General features: G+C 40.9%; 1 protein-coding gene across 2 annotated transcripts in view; it reads right to left on the bottom strand.

The window, feature by feature from the left end:
- Window positions 1-17,298, bottom strand: part of calcrl2 (calcitonin receptor-like 2) — a 30,589-nt gene extending 13,291 nt beyond the window's left edge. The window contains exons 1-4 of one of the 2 annotated variants that reach the window (XM_061057145.1): window positions 17,167-17,279; window positions 16,851-16,953; window positions 605-662; window positions 297-465 (exon numbers count right to left, since the gene is read on the bottom strand). In XM_061057145.1, coding sequence (XP_060913128.1) covers window positions 297-465; window positions 605-658 — 223 coding nt within the window. In that variant the 5' untranslated portion in view covers window positions 659-662; window positions 16,851-16,953; window positions 17,167-17,279. Of the gene's footprint in view, window positions 1-296; window positions 466-604; window positions 663-16,850; window positions 16,954-17,166 lie in introns of both variants that reach the window. The other variant, XM_061057144.1, reaches the window with a different exon arrangement.
- Window positions 17,299-18,497: the final 1,199 nt, after the last annotated feature.

The raw sequence follows: 18,497 nt of genomic DNA, 5'->3' as shown, positions 1-18,497 counted from the left end.
ACATGGTGGCTGCTAAAGACGGAGCCCATAAAATAAATGGCGAGGCTATCAGAACGAGGACAATGAAAATGAAATTAGTAGTAAAACGATATCCTGTGATTGAATTTCCCCTCGTACATTAAGTGACTGAACTTGCAGAGGGAGTGAGCGAATTATGTGATTACAATTTGTCTCCATCCGCCAGAAACAAAACGTGTTAATAACATTAGGGAGTGTTAGCTCCAGAGGGACGACTCTCTGTTAATACAGAGAAAACAATAGGAGCAGTTTTTTTTGTTTTTTTTTGTTTCTTTTACCGTTATCTGTGCGAGGGGGATCACGGATTATCTTCAGGTAACACTCAAACTGAGCAGCGAGGATCTGTTGTCGGGACATTCCCGGCGCTTTTGATACGTTGCTGATATTCTGCTCCTCCAACGTTATCCCGACAGCCCCCGTCGTCCCCACATCCTCTGACCGAGACACCTGTGGAGAAATGTGTGATCTGCATATTAGAGATGCTGAGACAGAAAATATCTCTTCCAACATTTCAAGGTTTGTCAATGAATAAACGAGGGAGGGCTACGCAATACTTCAACAAGCCTGCACATGTGAATGAACTCACCTCTGTACCCAGCGCCAGTGCAACTATCCATGTCAGGGTTAGAGTCTTCCACATGTTTCTAAAAGGAATACAGGAAACACAGATAATACAGTTATTTAACTTTGTGACCGTCAAGAAACTTTTTAGTTAAACATGTATCTATAGGTAGATTTAACTGGTAATAATGGCAAACACAGAGCACCATAACATCCTTAAAAGCAGGCAGCATTCCCCACTCTCTCTCTTCCTACTCAACCCACTGACCTGTGTGAATAAAGGCAAAAAAGCCTAATAATAATAATAAAAAAAACAAGTTCAGTCCAACTCTTTTTACACTCAATGGCAGTCATTTGATGATTAAAACTGAACTAATGTCCGTCCATCCATTTTCCTCCGCTCTTCCCGGGCTGGGTCATGTTGGCAGACCTGGAAGTTGGCCCTCTCCCCAGTAATCTTTTCTACCTCCTCCTGGGGGAACCTGAGGCGTTCCCAGGCCAGAAGGGATGTACAGTATAATCCCTCCAGTGGACTCTGGTGACCAGGAGGCATCCTAATCAGATGACTGAAGACCGCCATCGTTGGGACTACAAACCAGTAGATGACGTCAATGAGAGTACGTCAATATTTTACACAGTCTGTGGGGCCGTGCATGTAAGGTGACCACCTCATCATTGATTTTGAAGCACTTTTTTAAACAGGTTTGTTTCATTCTGCCGAGTTCACCCGCACCATTTTTCATTTAATAAATCTGATCGGTTGAAAAATGAAATTTGGGATTTGATTTCTTATGAAGGAGATGATGATGCGTCCTGAGGCTTGACCAATTGAACCACTGCCTTAAATAATTGTGAGAAGTTTGGAGTTACTTACATCACACACAATACTGTTAATCTCCATTCACTGGATACAATCGCGTACACAACTTTTACTCCTCAGGTTTAGTTTTAGCTTCTCAAGAAGTTTTGAGTGTCCTAACAAGTGTCTTTATGTGTGTTTATTTACAGCGTAGGTACTTGAATCTCATGAATCAGAACAGGAAGTTCATACTCCACCAGTCATTCCCCTCCACTGTCCACTCAGGGTCACACACACACAGATGTGTGTTTGTTATGATTTTGGCCCCTGTTAGGCTAAAGGCGCGGCAAATTCCCTTTAGTGTTTCCTCTAGAGCCCCATGAAACAACCAAAGGTGAAAAAAAATGTAGACTAAGGAGGCATGAGAGGCGAAAATCAGAAGTATGTGCAACATTTTACACATCAATAAAGCAGAAATCAAATATATCCTCTGTGAATATCTCTGAGTCATGACTGTCTATAATGAGTGAGAAGCTCGAGTCTCGCTGGCTGTGTTGTTGTCAGAGCCGTGTTTACATGGACGGGACGGCTGGCAGCTCTAGTTAGCCTACATATAAATGCTGTTTTAGTCAAGGACTAGAGAAAACAAGAAAAACATAGCCTACTCACTGCTCATTGGATGTCATGTAAGAGTTTGTCATGCAATGTGAAGCTTCGAGTTAACCAAAGTGTGCTAACATTAGCCTGCTAACACAACAATGCAGACCACAGGTAATTGCAGCTCGAGCCAGGGACCATTTTGTCCGCTGCTTGACTCCTTCGTGGGAAGGTGAGTGGACAGGGGTTGGAGGTGTGTTTGTTTTGGTTTCATACTAGTGCTCAAGGGCGACATCTACTGGATCAAAAAGTCGCACATTCTTCCTTTTAACACAACATGCTACAAAACTGAACTTTTTCTTTTCCATGATTTTAAAACATGTTTTTAATATTTAAATTGAAACAGTATTTGGTTTTCTAAAGAAAAGTGGAAAATCAAAAGAAAAATGACCCAATGAGGGCAAATACACAAACACATTTTTGTTAACTTTTAGGTGGTTCGCAATTTTCAAACTCAGAAAGAGTAATTAATTAGATAAGTGTGGAGGAAATGTAAGTTGTATCCTGGAAGCCTGAGCATTATGGCGCTTAAAGCTATATTATTATTATTATTACATATTTGTCTAAGGTGGTTACATCTTAAAATGATGCCAAGGATTTCTTCGTTGAGTCCAGGGTAACATAAAAACATTTAGATTCCTGGAAAGATGAGTGGAGAGTTAAAGGAGAAGATTAAGTGGAAATGTGCGTCAGGGGTGTGAGGGTGTCGGGGAGCCGTGCTTTGAATACAGAGCCAGAGATACAGAGCACATGCGTGTGATGACAGAGAGGAAAGACGTAACCCAGATTTAACGGACACAGAACATTTCAATAAGTAATGTTTCAGAAAGCTTTTAATGCATCATGTGCTGTGATTTTCTGCCTCAAACCTTCAGGGAGAAATGTACAGAGGTTGTAAAGGAAGGAAGCGTATGTGGCTCACCCTGTGACACAAAGCTTTTTATATAAACATTTGCATTGCGGTGTGTCGTATAAAATTCCTAAGGGTTAAAGAATGCAATATTTATGCAAACTTGTCGGCATGGATCTGTGCTTTGATGCCACAAATGTAAAGAATGCTTCATAAAATACACAGCAGAGTGATTGTTTCCTTCTCTATTAAACACTCTGATGCGAAAAATGCTAACTGGTGCTGAGTTTTGTTGTTGTCTTAAAGGTCATATATAATGCTATATCCACTTCAGCATGTTTCTCTAACACTAATATGTGTCTGTAGTCTGTCTATAAACCCCCCAATGATGAGAAAAGTCCATCCTCTCGGTCTTCTGCCTGCTCCACTTTTCAGAAAATGTGTGCTCAAACAGGCCGTTTGGAGATTTTCCATTCATGACATCACAAAGGGCAGTAGCCCCTCCCCCAGGTTGGTGACACTCCCACAGCTATGTGTTCGTTCTGCCCTCTGAGTCTGCCTTCTCACTGTAAACAATTATTTTACATTATTATTGCCTTGTGAGGTAGTTATCTATCCATCAGGTAGGTGAAGTTGAGAATGTGGTTTTTCCTTTAAAACCTTAAATTTGCAGCTTCATTGCAGCTCCATTGCAATTACCTCTCATCTGATCTTTAAATAGTTTCCTCTCTGAGAAACACAACACAGCAATAATGTGCTGCAGGAGCCCTCTGTTATTAAAACACAGACAGACAAAACATTAGAAGGTTTTCAAGACGTTTAGTAATGAAGGTACAGCCTGACGGAGAGAGCATAAATAATGTTTTTAATCTCACACTGCACTCAGACATCTTTTCCTCCTTTAGTTTCACTGATAACAACCACCACCACCCGCAGAAACAAACACAAACATCCACAGTATCACATTATCGTTCAGTAAGAAGCAAACATAGGATGACTTTCTATTTGTCATGTACACAGTTCACTCTAGCTATGTGGAACATCGTGTATGCACGGCCACACACAACACACACATAAATACACACATGGCAGTGATGTCTGTACACCGTGTCACAAACCAGGATTGTTCAGATTCACTTTAAAGTTGAATGCATATAAAACATTGTGGCGAACAACGCGTTTTGCATAGTGGCTTCCTCAGGTTCACTCTCTACAAGACACTATGCGAAACTCGTTATCCGCTCCGATGTTTTATATGCATTCAACTTTGAAGTGAATCTGAACAATCCTGGTGTGCGCTGGATCTGATCGCTCTCTGATCTTGAAATACAATTTAAAACCTTCAGCGGAGATAGAACTTTTCTGGAAGGATTCAGGAGAACCATGAATGTCTTTAACCTCTGGTTTCAAAGAGGTCCTAAGAGGGTCCTAAGACGCCCCCCGGTGGTGGAATGAACTTCCAAACTCCATTGGATCTGCAGAGTCCCTCTGCACCTTTAAGAAAAAGCTAAAGACCCAGCTCTTTCATGAATACCTACTAACTTAATGATGATGGTCTCCATATTATTGATGATGATGATGGTAGTGACGATGGTTTTTGTTTGATAACGACGACTTATAAGATGGTTTCTATACTGATTAGAGCTCTCAAGAACTGCCGTCAATGTTGTGCTTTGCCTCTGGTCACTTCCTGTCAGCACCTGTGGTCACTTCCTGTCAGCACCTGTGTGTCCAATCAGACTCAAAGCTGATCGTTTGCTCTTACTGACATTGTTCCCTTTTTTTCTAGATCCTTGCTTGTGTTGTACTTACTCTCTGATGTACATCGCTTTGGATAAAAGCGTCTGTTAAGTGAATTGTAGAGTTGTAAAGATGGAACACTAACCGGTGTCATCTGCACCGTCAACACGTCTTTGGACATTCACATTGATGTATTGAAGACGGCACATTAGAAGGAGACTTTTGTGCCTCCATGAGCAAGCTGTGTGCCTCTCGCAGCAAATCTGTCAGAACTTTCCATTGTGAGACATTTTCTTTAATGTCAAACACCGACAAATTCAGTTGCACAGAGATTCTACAAGTTCTCTCAGCTTTTCAGTACAAGCCAACATTGTGTCTCTTGAAGAATTATTAACACAGCACACAATGTTGTCGGAGATCAGCGCGAGGAGTTGTTAGTGTCTGTTGATAATTCTCCTGATGGTGCAGTTCATTCCTTTAAAGGAGCTCTGACTTCTGTCTCTGGTGTGTTTAGATGGTCTGAGAGCGCTCATTGTCTAACTGGAATGTATTATCTGTCCGGTGGGTAACAGCTGCAGGAACAAATCTGCAGGAGCAAAAAACTACATTATGAGTGGCCCTTATTAGCAAATATTAACATGAATATCAGCGTTCAAAAAAGGTTAATTCGATTCTGTACAAAGGGTCATCTGTGTAATACAACCTGCTGTCAAAGCCAGCTCTTCTGACGTATGAGTAACGGAGCTGTAGCGGTGTCTCTTGGCAACTGAAGCTCTCAGAGGAAGGCATGTTCCTGATGAATGAATACCTTTTGTATGCAGAAATCGAACACGCCTAATGACACACGCGCAGCAATCACAATGAAGAAACAGTCCATTATCCACAAATTACAAAAAAAAACCACACTGCCAAGCTTCAAAGATTGGCAGCGATGTTGTATAGTTCCAGGAAGAATTACATGAATATTCATGGCAGAATTAACAGGTTCGTCTAAAAAACTCAGTATGTCAGTGCATCTTTGATTGATTTGTTTGATCAAAAAGGGGGCATACAAATCAGAAACAAAGCCTAGGAAGGCTTTTTGTTTGTGCTTTAGAGTCCTTCTAGAATATATTTAGAAGCATCCTGAATGAGAAAAACCTTGGCCGAGTGAATGAATCAAATCTCTTGAGTGAAAAGTTTTCACAGAGACAGAGAGCAATAAAGTCTCGCCCACCTCAGAGGGGAGAAGAATGTGATTGCTCTCAGTTGGCTGTGCTTTGCATCACATAAAGATGCCTCCTTATTGTTTTCTTCTGCAGGCGAAAGAACAAACAAACAAAAAAACCCAGAGAATTGTCTAAAAGCTTGAGTGTGGTATAGGAGGCAGTGCAGACAGTCTTCTTGCTGGGAGGTGCAGCGGTCATTAATGAAGGATATATATTTGTTGCTATAACATGTTAACACATCTTTACTGTGGTCCAATACAAAGTGCACTGCTCAGTACGCCATCCTGAAACTCTGACCGATAATGTCCGACATGGACTCGACACTCCTGACAACATAAAGGACAGTGTCACAGTGACAGAGCAAAATGTTAGAATAGAGCAAACCACTATTTACTGGAGAGCAGCTGTAATTAAAACACCCACCGTCTCTGCCTTTGAATCAATTAGTGACATCCAACGTTTCCCATAATCCCTTTGGACAACATTAAAGTAAGGGTAATTCATTTTCCATGAAGAAGTGGGATGTGAAAGTGTTGGTGGGAAATGTAGCAGGGATTTGTTTTTATTTTTTCAGGGGGGCTAATTTTCCTTTATTGGACATGACAGCTGAAGAGAGCAGCGATTGGAGTAACGTTTGCCAGGAGACAAACCTGCGGCCGATGTGTGGAGGACTGTAGCCTCTGTTTATGGAGCTCCTGCTCTACAGACTGAGCTAAACCAGTGCCCCAAAAAGAATTGAAGAGCAGGGCACGACTCCAGAAGAGGAGGGACTGAACACAGCGTGTTTTACTACCTCTGTCTTTTCAGGTTGCTAGGTGGAGAGACTGGTTATCTACACAACACAGAGGCATCAAAAAAAGATTTTCTGAATCAAAGAAATGTCTTTTATCAGAATCCACTTTATTTGTGTGTGTGTTTGTGACGACGTGGTTTTCCCAGTAGCACTCTGTGGCTCCCTCCTGATTGCTGTTCATTCCCTCCACCTGCTCAGTGCTGCACACCTGCTCTCCATCAACTCTGCACTATACCCCAGCTTTCCATCCACTCATCCCCAGATTGTTGTTTCAGCTACTGCGGTAAGACAACGGCGCAGGCTTATCGTAAAGATTTTGATAGATTTTCAAAAAGTTTCTCGTGCTAGTTTTATTTTGATTCTCATCCTGTTTTTTGTTTTTTTTTACCACTCAGCCTCCTGCCTTCCTGCTCAGCCATCTGTATTAACCTGCCCTCTGGATTTAAAGCCACTCAATCAGCAACGCTACCACCCCTACTCTGCTCTGGTCAGCCATCTGAAAACCTCCAGAATCATCAACCCATCTCCATCTCCCTTTCTCTGCAATAAACCTCATTACAAGTCAACCCCTCTTTTTCTGTGTTCTGCATCTGGGTCCTTATAGTCACTGTTCATAACAATTAGCTCAAATATCTTTTGTCATCTTTATCTTTAACCGACATAGTGGATAGCTACTCTTAATTTTAAAGACACAATATGTCAAATTTTTCCACTAAAATATCTAAAATAGTTTACAAAAACCTTAAGTTGTTATCTATATATATATATATATATATGTTTGTTAAGTACTCAGATTACCTCAAATATTTCCAACAGCCGGAGAAATCCTTATTGTTGTTCGGGGACGTGTCTTGTCACAGCCCCGACATATTTATCGTTGCCGTGGAAACATCAGATGTTACGTCAAAGACCACTGGAGCTACCACTGAAAGCTGGCGTACTGTTGCTGTATGTGCTGCTGTGATAAAAACGCCATGCAAATGATGCTTGGATACATTAGCTCATCTGCAAACATATTCTCTTCCTCAGGTCGGTTTCGCTCATTCCTCTTAACTACAGTTAACTAGGAGTTTGTTTTCCTCGAGGGTGGGGGGGGGGAGCAGCAGAGAGAATCACTCCCATGCATCCCCGTCAGCCGCAACGTCACCTTTTGTTATTGTTTCCACTGAGCGCCCCTGGTGGTGGAATTAATATGCTGTGCCTTTAAGTGGTGACCCGTCTTTCTGGGAATAAATACGTCTCTGCACCCTTAGAGTCAAACTGCTCTCATGGGATCACGGGTCATCAGAGAGAATGATGGGAAACCTAAACACTGTTGTCTTGTGTCACCAGATTTAGGTTTATTGGCCCCAGAACGCAGATAAATGGACTGCAGATGCTGCTGTGACGTTAAACCGGATTTCATCCTGACACTTGAGCAACAGAACAAGCTGCAGAAATTTACAACATGGACTTTACTATTAAAACAAAATATCAATGCATATCTTTGAATATGCACCATTTTTAAACTTTTCTGCAGGATGGAGCCATAGATATTGGCTATAGGGAGATGAAAACTTGTACTGACAAACCAATTCAATTTATTTGACTTTGAAAATGTTGCACCTACTTTGAGTAAATCCAGACACTCATAAAACATTTGCTTAAGAAAGAACAGAACAAAAGGCAGGACTTAAATCTTTAAAATAAAAAATGAAAAGCTTTGTAGCAGTCTCAAGAGCAAAAACCTGTTTGTAATTCTTCAGCTGCAGCTGTCAACAACAGAAGACAAAACACGCTTCTATAATTACTTCGTTTTTTTTAAAGATAAAACTGAAGTAAAGTCAAACACTAAGGACTCAAATGAAACATCCCAGAGTGTTGTCCTGCAGACGGGAATGTTTGGCAGAGATAAGATTAAAAAAAAAAAGAAGAAAAGCAGAGAAGCAGTGGGAGCGGAAACACACAGGGCTGACAAATAGAGAAATAATGTCCTTCAGCTTCATTTAAATGCTGTGCTGTGTCGCTTTCAAACTGCCCATGGTGATGCAGTGATGGATTGGTAACATTAGAAATTTAAGCAATTATTGAGATATGCTAGAGGCCGCTGCTGTGAAGAAAGACAGCGGATTTAAACCCCCCGCAGATCCCAGATCTCAAAGAAGGCTGAATATAAATGACCACTGAAGATGAAATATTCAGTGGTCATTTATGTGTTGGTTCTCTAATAATGGTCTGATCTTCAGATAGTTTCAACTGTTTGGAAATACATTTACTTTACTATTTCCTGACACGAGACATTTTAAAAAACGTTGCTCTGCATTGCGGCATTTTTTTAATTTAAAACTTGTGTGTATCCTTTTAGTTCAGTTTGTATTATTCACTGGGTTTTATTTTCCAATCTTTCCAATCAGCCTCAACAAAGCACTGCTGCTGTTTTTATTCACCTTGTGGCACTGTGAGCTCTTATTGTTTTCGACCACTTAAGTCTTAATATAAGAGACTATTTTTGCATTTATCTCAGTCTGAGGACTTTTTTGTGGCTGTTGAATTGGTGTATGGTTATCTCCTTTGCCATATTTTCAAATGTTCCTCCAGCACAAGCTCCCCTGAGATTAAATTTTTTGATATAGCGCAGTTTCACAGCAACCCGACATTTATATTCTAACATATGACATCATTGGTTCATTAATACTGACGCAACAATATGTCAGTGGAAATGTATGTTTGTCGCAGGTCAAGCTGGAGGTAGTTTATCTACTTTAGATAAAGTAGTCAAGAGATGACCAACTTTCAGGTCAATTCAAAGGGTCAGAGGATAAATCTGTGTGTGTGGGGGGAGAGGGGGGAACACACAAGATGATTAATGGAGTTGGAAAACTAACTAACCATCAACAATGTCTAAAATATGTGAAGTTGGGGTGAACGGTACAATGTAAAGTAGAAAAAAATGAGAAATACTCATTAAAGAGTATGTTAAAGAGGACATATTATCCCCCTTCTCCACCTTTTCAAACAGTCCCCCTGTGGTCTAAATGAAACATCTGTGCTGGGCTTTGGTCAAAATATAACATGAATCAAGCACCAGAGGAGGTTTGTGACCCTGTATGAACCAGCTCTCTCAGAACACTCCGTTTTGGTGTATGTGTCTCTCTGTAGAGAGAATAAAATTGACGGACCTGCGCACAAGTTTTGCTCTAGGCTGGGGGTGGAGTCCATGAGTGGAGACACCAGGAGAGGGGAGGGAATTTTTTACCAGAATCCCACTGTGACATCACAAGAAGCATATTTGAAACGGAGCATTTTTCTCTGTGTTGTAAGACTTATGCAGACCACAAACAAAGGACTGGATGGGTTTATTTCACATTTTGTGGGTCAGTAGACACTCAGGTTACCCAAATATATGTTCAAAAACACTGTAGAAGTGGATGTTTCACAATATGTCCCCTTTAAATTTAAATATTTCAAAATTGTACTTAAAGAGCGTGCTGGAGGAAAGGAGTTCTGTTCCTTTCAGCACTTTAAATCATTGATACACCTCATTTCATGCCCTAAACAGTTTCTTCACCCTCCATCTTGTGATTAGTAGATTTCATATAAGAAAGTAAAAGAAAATGGTTTGGGCTCATTCAGTGTCTCAGCTAGAGTTACTTGAGGTTTCAGCACTCACACTGAGTTCATCTAAGTTCCCTCTTATTATTTACCCTGGTTCACTATCTCAGAGGTCAAACTGTCAGAGCTTCTCGTAGCTGTCCACGGAGGAGGAGGGGGGTTTTTGTGTGTGTTTTGTTTCATGTCTGTGTTCATCTGCAGCTCACACTTTATTTGAACTGATTTGTATTCCAGTGGGGTTTCAGGGAAGCACAAAGAAGCAGCACAGACCTCAGGAGTGTGTGTATGTTTGTATGTCTGCTTTTGAGAGAGGACAGAGGAAGGATGAAGGCCGAGGAGGCTGCTATTATCTTCCTCTGTCATCCTGTGACCACTTCCTCCGTCCTCTCCCCTGTCCACTTCTAAACAGGCCAACAGGTTAAAAATAAGCCATTGTTACACATAAACAAAGGGACATGGAAGGGACTTTCATAGTGAGGGGGACACAAAGAACATCCTCACTGCCTTTTAATACCAACACAGACAAGACTCTGGTGGACACCGAGAGGTCAGGAAGAACAGGATTACTTTAAAAGACTTATGAGTGAAGTTGAGCTGCAATTAATGAGGGTTCTTATCATTGATGATGTTTTAATGAAGCAGCTTTGATTTGTCCGCCGAGAGTTTTCTCTTAAAAAAAGACGTTTCCAAAGATGACCTCACGGATAAAACCGAGGAAAATGTTGTTTCCCCATTACGTCTCCACGACATTCAGATTGAAGACGAAACGTCACAGAGATGTACACAGTCGCAGCTTGAAACGACATATAAGACTAAAGAAGTCTACTGAAACACTCAAAAGTAGATGTCAACATCAAGCCAAAATGAAATAAACTAGGATAGGGTGGGAGGTGGGAACAAAATTGATTTGTGTAAAAGTAGAGATTCTTATCTTCTGAGATTTAAAAAAAATCTATTTTTCTTTTTGGCTAATCAGTCACTCCCTGCTAACTGCTAAGGCTAGCTCTTTAACTTAGCAGAATGCCAAATGGAGCAGCAAGAAATTCAGCCAGTCTCACAGATGACTGGATTCAAAAATGGACTTTGAATCATGAATCCAGAATCATTTTGAATCGAAAATAGATACTGGTGCTGGAGCACAGTTCTAACAGTCCTCCTCTTACTCTCTTCTGTAACATAAAAAGACAGCTATGTGACAATTCAGTTATAAAGATTTCAAGAAAGTTCAAACCCAGCCTTATTTTCTTCTGTCAACACCGCAGCACATCCAGTCCATAAAGTCCATAATGGGGGATTGTCCATGCTGGATTAATACATTCCTGCATCATAAACACAGCCTCAGCTGTTTGCACTTGTTGTAATCAAACTGAAGCCTTAAAAAAAAAAAACATCCAGAGCAACATCTGTGAGTGTCTTTACATGGACTTGAGTGTCCCAGATTGGGTTTTTTAAGTATCCCAATGTTGTGTTAGTGCATGTAAACATCATATCCCTATTTCAGAAACCGGGATAGGCCCTGATCCCGATAGTAAAAATCCTGATTATGCTAGCTGGAATAAGGGATACTGTGGCATGTATACGCCTTACAGCGGTTTCAGGCAGCTGCCCACAATCTGTGCAGGTGCGGCCTAGGCTAAGGGAAATATCAGCAAAACAAATACGGTGGAGAGTGTCTTACTTCTTGAGCGGAGAAGAAACTGAGTTTTGTCTTTCGGTCGGTTGGCAGTGACAGGTTTTCACCAGTCAGAGGTGAGGACATGTTTGATATTTGCTGCTGTCGTTCTCTTCTCCCGTTGCTGGAAATGAAATGGATACGCCATATCTGCAAAGCGATGTTGGCATTTAATAGTGCTAAGCCCGCAATAAGCCACAGTGGTCTCATTTTTCTGCTATTTCAAATTTGCTGCAGTTTGTGTTGTAAAAAAGAAACATCACAGACATCCTGCACAAATAAGACCGAGTAATCAGTAACTGTGGTTGTACTCGTATTTATCATACAGGGATATGAATAACCAGGTTTTTAACGCCATATCCCGAATATGATCATAACCTGGATACTCAAGTCCATGTGATCGACTCAGTGTTCTTCCATAATCTGGTTTCTGGTCGCATCATTAACTCAGGTTTAATAATAAGTCTTCAATCTTAAACCACTTAGCTGGATGTTCTCCGCTGGCAACATTTTCCATAAAATAAGCCGCCAGCTGCTTCTGAGAGCCATGACGCTCACAACCCCTGTCACACATGAGCTGAACCCCCCGACATTTTCTAGATAACTTCAGGACAGTCAGGCTCTGATATTTTCTGGAATTGCCTTTCACACATGCACCTCAAAGCAAGGAGATCGTCATTATCAGCTGAGCTGTTAGGACACTTTGTTTGGTGTATCGGTAGTGCATGCAGGAGGAGGAGTCATCCATAATGGTGACTGTTTTATACCACTGCAACACAAAGAAGTATGTTTCTGCAACGCAAACACAGAACACTGCAATCCACTTTGAAATGAAAACTTATAAAAACTTTGCTAACCGAGCATGTAGCACTTTCAGAGCCAAACATCAGTCAACACAGAAGATCCTGTTATGCAATGACAAAAAGAAGGTTCAGTTACAGGTCAGACTGAGTGCTTGATCCTGCAGGCAGGCGGGGGGGGGGGGGGGGGGTAACCGAATAAGAAGGGGTGCACTTTGCTTTCAAAGAACAAATCAGTATGGGTGAATACTCCCAGTAACCCATTTAAGAGACATACATTAATGTGTCTGGACTGGAGCGACACTTGATCTCAGGTTTCATATAGTTTTTGCACAGCCCTCATTTGCTTCTGGGGATCTGGATCTGTTTCTCACTCTGACTCACATCTTCTGTCCCCTGTGTAAAACTCCAGCGTCCCTGGCCTTGAGTTCTGTAAACTGGGCTCTCTTAGGACTGTCCAGATCCAGAAAAATCACTGAGGAGATCCAGCAGCACCGGCGTTTGTAGTAACAGAGTCCCCCATGTATGAGTGATTAAGGACTTGGTTATTTTCCCATAGTCGGACCCAAAAATAGCTCCTCCAGCTTGGAGCTCTGCCATGTGGTGTCTTTTGACTTTTTGCTTATATTTTCTTGTCTCTGGGGCAATAAAAGGACAACAGGCAGTGCAGGAGGGAAAATAAAGACACTGCTCCCTAGAAACGATGGTCAACCAATGATATAAACACCCCCTCAATTCCCAAAACTCCTCCGAAACAGAGAGCATGCTCAGCCAGCAGGCGGCTTATAGCGGATGCCCGCAGGCTACAAGGACAGAAAACAAGATCAGCACAACTTTGACCATGCCAGCTCAAGTGTTCTCCCCACTTATCAATCAGAGTGGGAGTCAGCACAACCTGACACGGCTCCAAGATATGGTCAGCCTGACACTGCGTTCATCACAAAAGCATTTACTATTCCTTTTTTTCCCTTTTTTCCTTTCTCATTTCAGTCTACTGAGGTCTTCTCTCAGTTTCCCGCTGAGAATGAGCACACTCCATGTTCCTTCTTCAACGTGTCACATGAAAACCACTCTCAGCTTCAAAAAAATTAGATGTAGCCTAAATCTAATTTACATACCAAACCAGTATGCAACCATTTTACCGGTAAGGGTTAGTCAATCTTGTATCCCTTTGGAGAATTTCGGTGTAGCCAGTGGTTATTCAGATATGTTTTCTGGACTAGACTTCCTCTTCGTATCGACGGCCATTGATTACAGACCGAAGAGAAACTTTAGATTTCTGTTTAAAAGGACGGATAAAAAACTGAATGATCATCAGGGCTCCATTGATTAGAAGGTTTAGCGTGTATGTGACTGATCCAGATGTGAATGAATCAATTTTTTTGCAATCCAGGATCAGGTTATCCCGCTCACCTTTGACCTGGTTTCTCAGTTTTACATTTTGTTTCCTGTAACCCGGCCTGAACCCAGCCCTCTCTCAGATGGGGTCAGGTTAATCCCGATCAAAGTTATTGATATTCTTTAAAAACTTTTGAGCATCTCAAACTGGAAGTTTTTATCAAGATACAAACTAAGATTAGATAGGTCTTATCTGAACATTTTCAAGATTTGATTGAATAATAGCTTTAATCAGATCAGATAACTTTTGAATATTTTGATGGCTGACAGGTTTCAGGACTGAATCACAGCTGACACATTCTGCCTCTCTTGCTCCCCACACTGACTGTTAACCTGTATGCAGCCAATTTTTACTGAGACACTATTGGACAACACTACATGGACGACAAACGGAACCAGAACTCTCCAACACCAAACATCATGCCTGTCTCCTCAAGATTCTGTATTTTCAAACAAAATGTAGAACTTTAAATGTCTGATCCAGAGCTACTTGATGAGGTTTAGGTCGGGTTGAAAAGTCAATGACATGACACAAGAACAGCAGATGCCATCAAATTCTACAATCTGCTCTTCCAAAGACGCACATGTATGACTTTTTGTTATATCGCATGACATGACCTTAATGCATGATAATGATATACCGAGCACATGAAGGGAGCTGTGGTTTTTAATCCAGTGTCCTGTCACTTACTGTAAAATTGTGCAACATAATTTCCCAAACATTGCCTGAATTTACAGCTTCAACCCCCCGCAGCCCTGCAGCTATTAGTGTGAAACCCTAACGCGTGAGTTATCTCCAACTGTGCCTAAAATAACCACATGTTTTTACACAGGAGAGAGAGGGGGGGGGGGGGCGGTGCATGTTGGCTTGTTTGTGTTATGAAAGGGGGGATAAGTGAAGAGTGAGGTGGGGGGTTAGGGACCAAAGTAGCAGCCACAGCGCCTATTAATACACAGATAGCTGCGTGGCAAGAGCAGGCTGTTCTAGTCAAAGGCTGCTGGGCCGATTGTGGGATGGGGGTGAAAGTTTCCCACAGGCACACACACACGGTTTAGGTTTTGTCCTAAAGTCAGGAGCTGGTCTGAGATCGATGTCTTGGGTGTGAGGATTACAACTTGGCAACAGACGGAAGAGGGGTAAAGGGTGTTCCTGAAGACATTCTGCTGAAACAGAGCCAGTCACAGATAGAAACACACAAAGCTGACATGGAAATAGCCTCTGCTGGTGAAATCAAAGCTGCCTTGCAAATATTGCAGAGGCAGCTACGAGGCTTAGGGTGGTATTAGAATAACATTAGCAAGTGTTGGATCTATTACAGACAGTGACAACTAAGGAATAACAATACATAAACAAATAAACAGCACATTGGTCTCCTATTCTAAACGTATCGGGCGGCATCATATCATTTTATGAAGACGACAGATACTGCAGGTCTGCAGGGTTTGCAGGTGGCGGCTACCATGCATGTAAAAGTGAATGAAAATCACCAAGGACAAATGCAAATACATAGAGTCAATGACAAAGCACTTTCCATGACATCCAGCCTGCTGGAAACAGGCTCATGATGTACTGTATGTCCATGCCAGGTTTCTGCATTGTTTTACTCCCTGTCTGCGCTTATAGGAAGTCTATTAAATGATTGTTTCAGTCTTTGGAATCCTGTTTCTTTGTTCAATTTGTTAGTTTATTAAGCTGAAGAAGTCCCTGAGAGAGAGTGCTCAAGAGTCTTTGGGATTGCTCACGACCTAGGGTTGTCACAGTACCTGATTTTTAAACTTCAATATGATTCTAGTAGAAATCAAATTCCATTGATACCTGTTTCGATAACACTGCAAGTCCTAGGCATCAGATATTTGCTATTTTCTAGTTTTTAAAGATCCCATGTTAACCTTTCATGTTGTCAGTCTGTGAAACCTATAGAGCAGCTTTGCATGATTTGCAGCTCAAAAAAACTCCTTATTTATTTTATTCTGTGTCAGTAAAAAAACTAATTTCAGTCTTGGTCTGAAACGCTTCATTTTAGCTGCTGTCCTCTTAACTCGACTTAACTTGGCATCAGCGCAATCGGTCAACACTTCAACAAAAACTGCGAGCAAATTCCTGCACACTGTCTCAATTTGCACAAATATGTTGGTACCGGTTGCCAATTTATTTGTGAAATTCTGACAGTTCTCTCTCTGTCGTTCACCAGCAGCAGCTTTGGGTTAAAAACTTGACTGAATTTACGTAGTTATTTAAAAGCTTTGGTACTTTTTGATACTCTAGTAGGTTATTGCAATATAACGGCAATTGTATTGTTTTAAAACATGTGGTATCGAAAAAGTAATGAAAATTCTGACAACCTTTTTTTTGACTAGCTCGAAGTGATCCTCTACCAACAAGGAAAACCATCAGCATCCATTAAATAACTGATTCACCACCTTTACTGTCAGGTCAGTCACTTTTAACACGGTATTGACTTATGTCTAGTCTCCCTCATGTTGACCAAGGACTCATCAGCCACCTGTGGATAATCACCGAGTCGCACACAGTGTATGGTCTACTCTATTCTATTTCTATTTCTATTCATATGTTACTCAGAATTGCAACAGTAGAAGCAGGCAAGCAGCCAGCTGAGGGTGTGACCTTCCCCTCAACCTGCATTCATCCTCAATGATACACTGAGAACCCCGTGTAGTACACAATACAAACTTTAAATATTGTTTGAAGACTTTTATATGGATTGTGATGGTAAAAAACTGTAGTTTTCTTTGTCCACTTACACTTTGCAATCAAATAAATTCCATGGTATGTCTCTGAAGTAGTAGAGTAATCATTTCATCTTGTTGCACTGTCAGAGTTATTTCAAGCAAAGCGCATCACATCCTGAGTGACCACGACACACACGCGCGCACACACGCACACACGCACACACACACACACACACACACACACACACACACACACACACACACACACACACACACACACACACACCAGTGAAGCTTCATGAAACACCGCATTAATTGACATCTGGGACAGTTTAAAGTATCTTTCAGGCAGTCTTTGGATTTAAAAAAAAGAGATGTGTAGTTTTACCTTTTCTTTGAGTGAGATGTCAAACTGTCTTTTCCTCCGAACATCCCCGTGTTTTCATGATCCGAGCAGTGAAGGGTCTCATGCAGCTCTTCTGACAGCACTGACCAACCGCGACCACCACAGCTACAGTCAGACTGAGAGCAGCGTTCACAAAGCTTCCTGTTAATACTGTCAAAATAAGACACCAGCAGGGAACAGAATCGATGCAGTTTGAGGTTGGAATATACTGTATATTACGTAGGCTACTTATTAAAGGTACTTGGATCCGGCTATAGAAAAAAGGACAATAGAGGAAGCTTTTACTTTGAAATTCAAGGGTTAAGGATTTTTTTAACATGTTCAGAAATAAAGCCCAGGAAAAACGTAATAAGCAAAGATATTCAATTTGATCTTTGCATTTAAATATGAAGTAACAGGCTAAAGATGAACATCATTATCAGCAAACTGCTACACCAAAAGGTTTTATTTAGGCTACACGTTTTTACGTTTATTCTGGGAATTTGTTTTGGGTGATAGAAATTGGTTCTTGAAATGAAAAATAAATAAATGGATACAAGTGAGCCTTGAAAGTTTAAAGTTATCGAGATTGCTCTATAGTCTTCCCTAGATTATAACCAATTATTTTACGTGACACATTCAGAAGCTTTTCTTTTTACTATCAGCGTCAAATGCTGCTATTTTCCGGTTCTCCTGTTTGTCTAACTTTACAAAATCACAAAACTCAGTCTTTGCTTCATTCAAAACCTATTTAGTACAAGAAAGAAAATCATAACAAGAGATCAGACAGACATGTGCTGTTTTTCATTATTTAACTTCAAATTTAATTTTTTTTTAAAAACATCTTAAAGAAATCATCTTCATGTGATACATCCATTAATAGTGATGAATTATATTCAAGAGGATGTGTAATTAAAGGAGAACAACTCTTAATATTGAATCACTTATATCAGTTAAATGATTGAAGCGAACGCAATGATTTATTCACTTTATAGTCTTCTGGAGAAACCGGCAGTACTGCCGCGAAGTACAACACTGCCACCTGCTGGTTGTTCTTGGTAGCAGTTGGCTTGATGTCCAACAACGCAGCATATAGCAAAATAAAAACCTTTGACATGACGTAAATGTGACGTTGTGCAACAAAAACATTGTAATTTGAGTTATTTGCCTTCACATTACTTCTCTCTAACATATTTATCTCTAATAATAATTATTAATTCATACACTGAAAAAAGGTGCCATTTGCTATCTGGATTATATAAATTAAAGAAGCCTTGATGTGCTGCTGAGATCAGTTGTTACTCTTATGTTACTTTTTCAGCTGACAATACCTC

Source organism: Labrus mixtus, chromosome 15 (genome assembly GCF_963584025.1).
Source record: "Labrus mixtus chromosome 15, fLabMix1.1, whole genome shotgun sequence".
NCBI classification, from domain to species: Eukaryota; Metazoa; Chordata; class Actinopteri; order Labriformes; family Labridae; genus Labrus; species Labrus mixtus.
This window is presented reverse-complemented; position numbering and strand designations above follow the sequence as displayed.